Source organism: Lolium perenne, chromosome 6 (assembly GCF_019359855.2).
Source record: "Lolium perenne isolate Kyuss_39 chromosome 6, Kyuss_2.0, whole genome shotgun sequence".
Lineage (NCBI taxonomy): Eukaryota > Viridiplantae > Streptophyta > Magnoliopsida > Poales > Poaceae > Lolium > Lolium perenne.
This window is the reverse complement of record NC_067249.2, coordinates 40303570-40306137: the sequence shown is the minus strand read 5'-3', so window position 1 is coordinate 40306137 and position 2568 is coordinate 40303570. Positions and strand designations below refer to the sequence as shown.

The window sequence follows — 2568 nt, the reverse complement described above, 5'->3', positions numbered from 1 at the left end:
TTTACTTGGATCACAAAGAATATTGATTTTTCACGAAATTTGACAGACACACGTGTACTATGGAGATGTACATGTTGAATTGTTTGTCAATTTTTTTTGACACTTCGAAATATGTTTTTGCGACAGAGGGAGCATATGCACCTGGGAGCCGAATTGAATTTTCGTTGTCTTTAGAGGTATATGAAAATGTGATATGGTAATCTTGAAGCTATCTGCAAAAAGGTTTGATATAGAGATATTGCTTGAAGTTTGTTTCTAATGTGTGGCATCATATGGTCATAATTTCAATAGAAAGTTTGACAAAAAGTAGTTGAAGGAATTCATTAGTTGAAGGGATTTGCTAGTTCTCAGTTAGCTGAGAACTAACTTCGTACGCAGTTAAATTTTAAATTATTTGATTTGCATCGTGATTCGTATTAGTCATAAGTTGCAAATAAGATATGATGATATCATCAGTGGCCTCAGAAATAGTCACACCCTTAGTTGAAATATTTCTGAGAAAGTGCTGAAAGGAACAAACTGTAAAGTGCTGGAAGGAACGCCCATGCAAGTGCACACCTTTGATCTGACCTTCCTTCCCTGCCAAGTGCCAACACGAAATTTTTTGACCCCCTCAAAAGGAAATCCTCGGCTCTAATCTAACAAATTGCAGCTCGCCGAACAGAAAACATGGAAAGTCGACTCCGACTTGAGACGAGGATGCGAATCCGATTTCAGACAGAACTCGTCGCAGCCCATATATAGCACCGTCCAAGATCGACCCCTACTCCCACAACAAACCAGCAAACTCTCTCTCGGTTCCAGTCGGCTTGCTTGATCCATGGCAATCAAGAAAGCAACAAGGACCAAGAAACCAACCTACGCCGCCAACGCCAGCGGCTGCGGCGGCGGCAGCTCCGTGCCGGCCATGGCGGAGATGCCTCCCCACGGGCCAGGCGGCGCCAACCACATCCAGCCTCCGCCGCCGCTCCCTCCCGGCGTCTACTTCAGCCCGACGCGGGACGAGTGCCTGGGATTCCTCAACCGGAGGATCGCCGGCGACAACGAGATGGCCGACGCGCGGGGGTACATCTTCGACGCCAACGTGTACGGCGAGAGCCCCGACGCGCTGCGCCGGCGGCACCCGCCCGCGAGCATCCGCGGCCGGGGCGAGCACGCGTGGTGGTTCCTGAGCGAGACGCGGTTCCAGAGCAAGACAGCGGGCGGCGGTGCCTCGAAGCGCGCCGACCGCCGCGTCGAGACCGGCGGGTACTGGCGGCTGGAGCAGAGCAAGGAGCGGCTGAAGCAGATCAAGGAGCGACTGAAGCGGAGCAAGAAGCAGAGCGAGGATGAGGAGGATGAGGCCGACGGCGTCAAGAACTGCTTCGGCTTCTACGTCGGGAGGGACGACAAGACGCCGTGGCTCATGCAGGAGTTCACCAGCGCCAACGACGACGGCACCGGCAAGCTCGGCGTGCCCGCGCTCTACAGGGTCTACGTCACGCCGCGTGCCACCAGGAAGCAGCTGACAGGCGTCTTTGCGAAGGAGGACGACGTCAAGAAGGGGCCCGACGGGAACAAGAAGCCTGCCCGAGCCATGATCCCGCAGGGGTATTTCGACCGCATCGCCAGTCTGCTGCCGGTGGGGAGCGTCCGTGCTGTCGTCCAAGAGCACGTACACGCGCCCTCGCCGTTGCCTCCGGTGGCGCCGGTCGCGGTCGGTCTTCTTGATTACCACGGCCAGTATCTTGGTCACTACGAGCAGCAACAGCAGGGGCCGTGCTGCGTGGTCGCTCCGCCGGCAACACCGGGCCTCCTTGGCGAGTTCACGGCGGCGGAGGCGCCGCCGCCGGACAATCTAAGCATGTCCATGGTCGAATTCATGGGGATATTTAACGAGCAGCCGGCGGGGATCGTTAACGAGCAACCGGCGGAGACGGTTAAGGAGGGAGAACCGGATTGGGGATATTTGCCTGATATAGTTGATGCTGATGTGTTCAGAAACTTCAACAACGACGAGGGTTGATCACATGCAGGATATCGGTACCGTGTTCACTTGACTATGCCTGCTTGACAAGATTTTTGTAGTACTAACTATTCTTGCAGTTCAATTAAAAAAAAACTTTTCTTGCAGTTGCCTTAACTATTTTAGAGCTCACCATATGAATGCACTGTCACTTTTATTCATAGTTTATACAATCATACGAACATAGCATCTCAAAGGAATTGCACGAAAAGGAAAATCTATGAAAATGAAGCTCATCTTTTTGTTTCAGTTTATCGGACTAAATATTTTTTTGAAATAAAGGCAAAAGATTTGGTTTATCCACTAATGAACAAAAAGGTCTCTGTTTAATTTAACTAGGGTAAATAAACGGTTTAAAACCATACAACAACAAGAAACACCACGGGGTCATACCCACTCAAGACCTAGGAACAACATAGCTCAAACTCGAAACACCACTCTGAAGACCCGACAACCCTTCACCGCCGCCAGAGAGAAGGTGACATGGCTTCTATGGGAGAAATAGACACGGGACACGGGACGCTCGAACATAGATGAAGAAGTTGACCCTCCCGGTAATCAGC

The 2568-nt window shown here is 51.4% G+C and overlaps 1 protein-coding gene across 1 annotated transcript; it reads left to right on the top strand.

Moving 5' to 3' along the window:
- Nucleotides 1-793: 793 nt before the first annotated feature.
- LOC127309707 (uncharacterized) lies at nt 794-2112 on the top strand. Its single transcript, XM_051340458.1, has one exon. The coding sequence runs from the start codon at nt 821-823 to the stop codon at nt 2003-2005; it is 1185 nt and encodes a 394-aa protein (XP_051196418.1). The 5' UTR covers nt 794-820; the 3' UTR covers nt 2006-2112.
- The last annotated feature ends 456 nt before the right edge of the window (nt 2113-2568 follow it).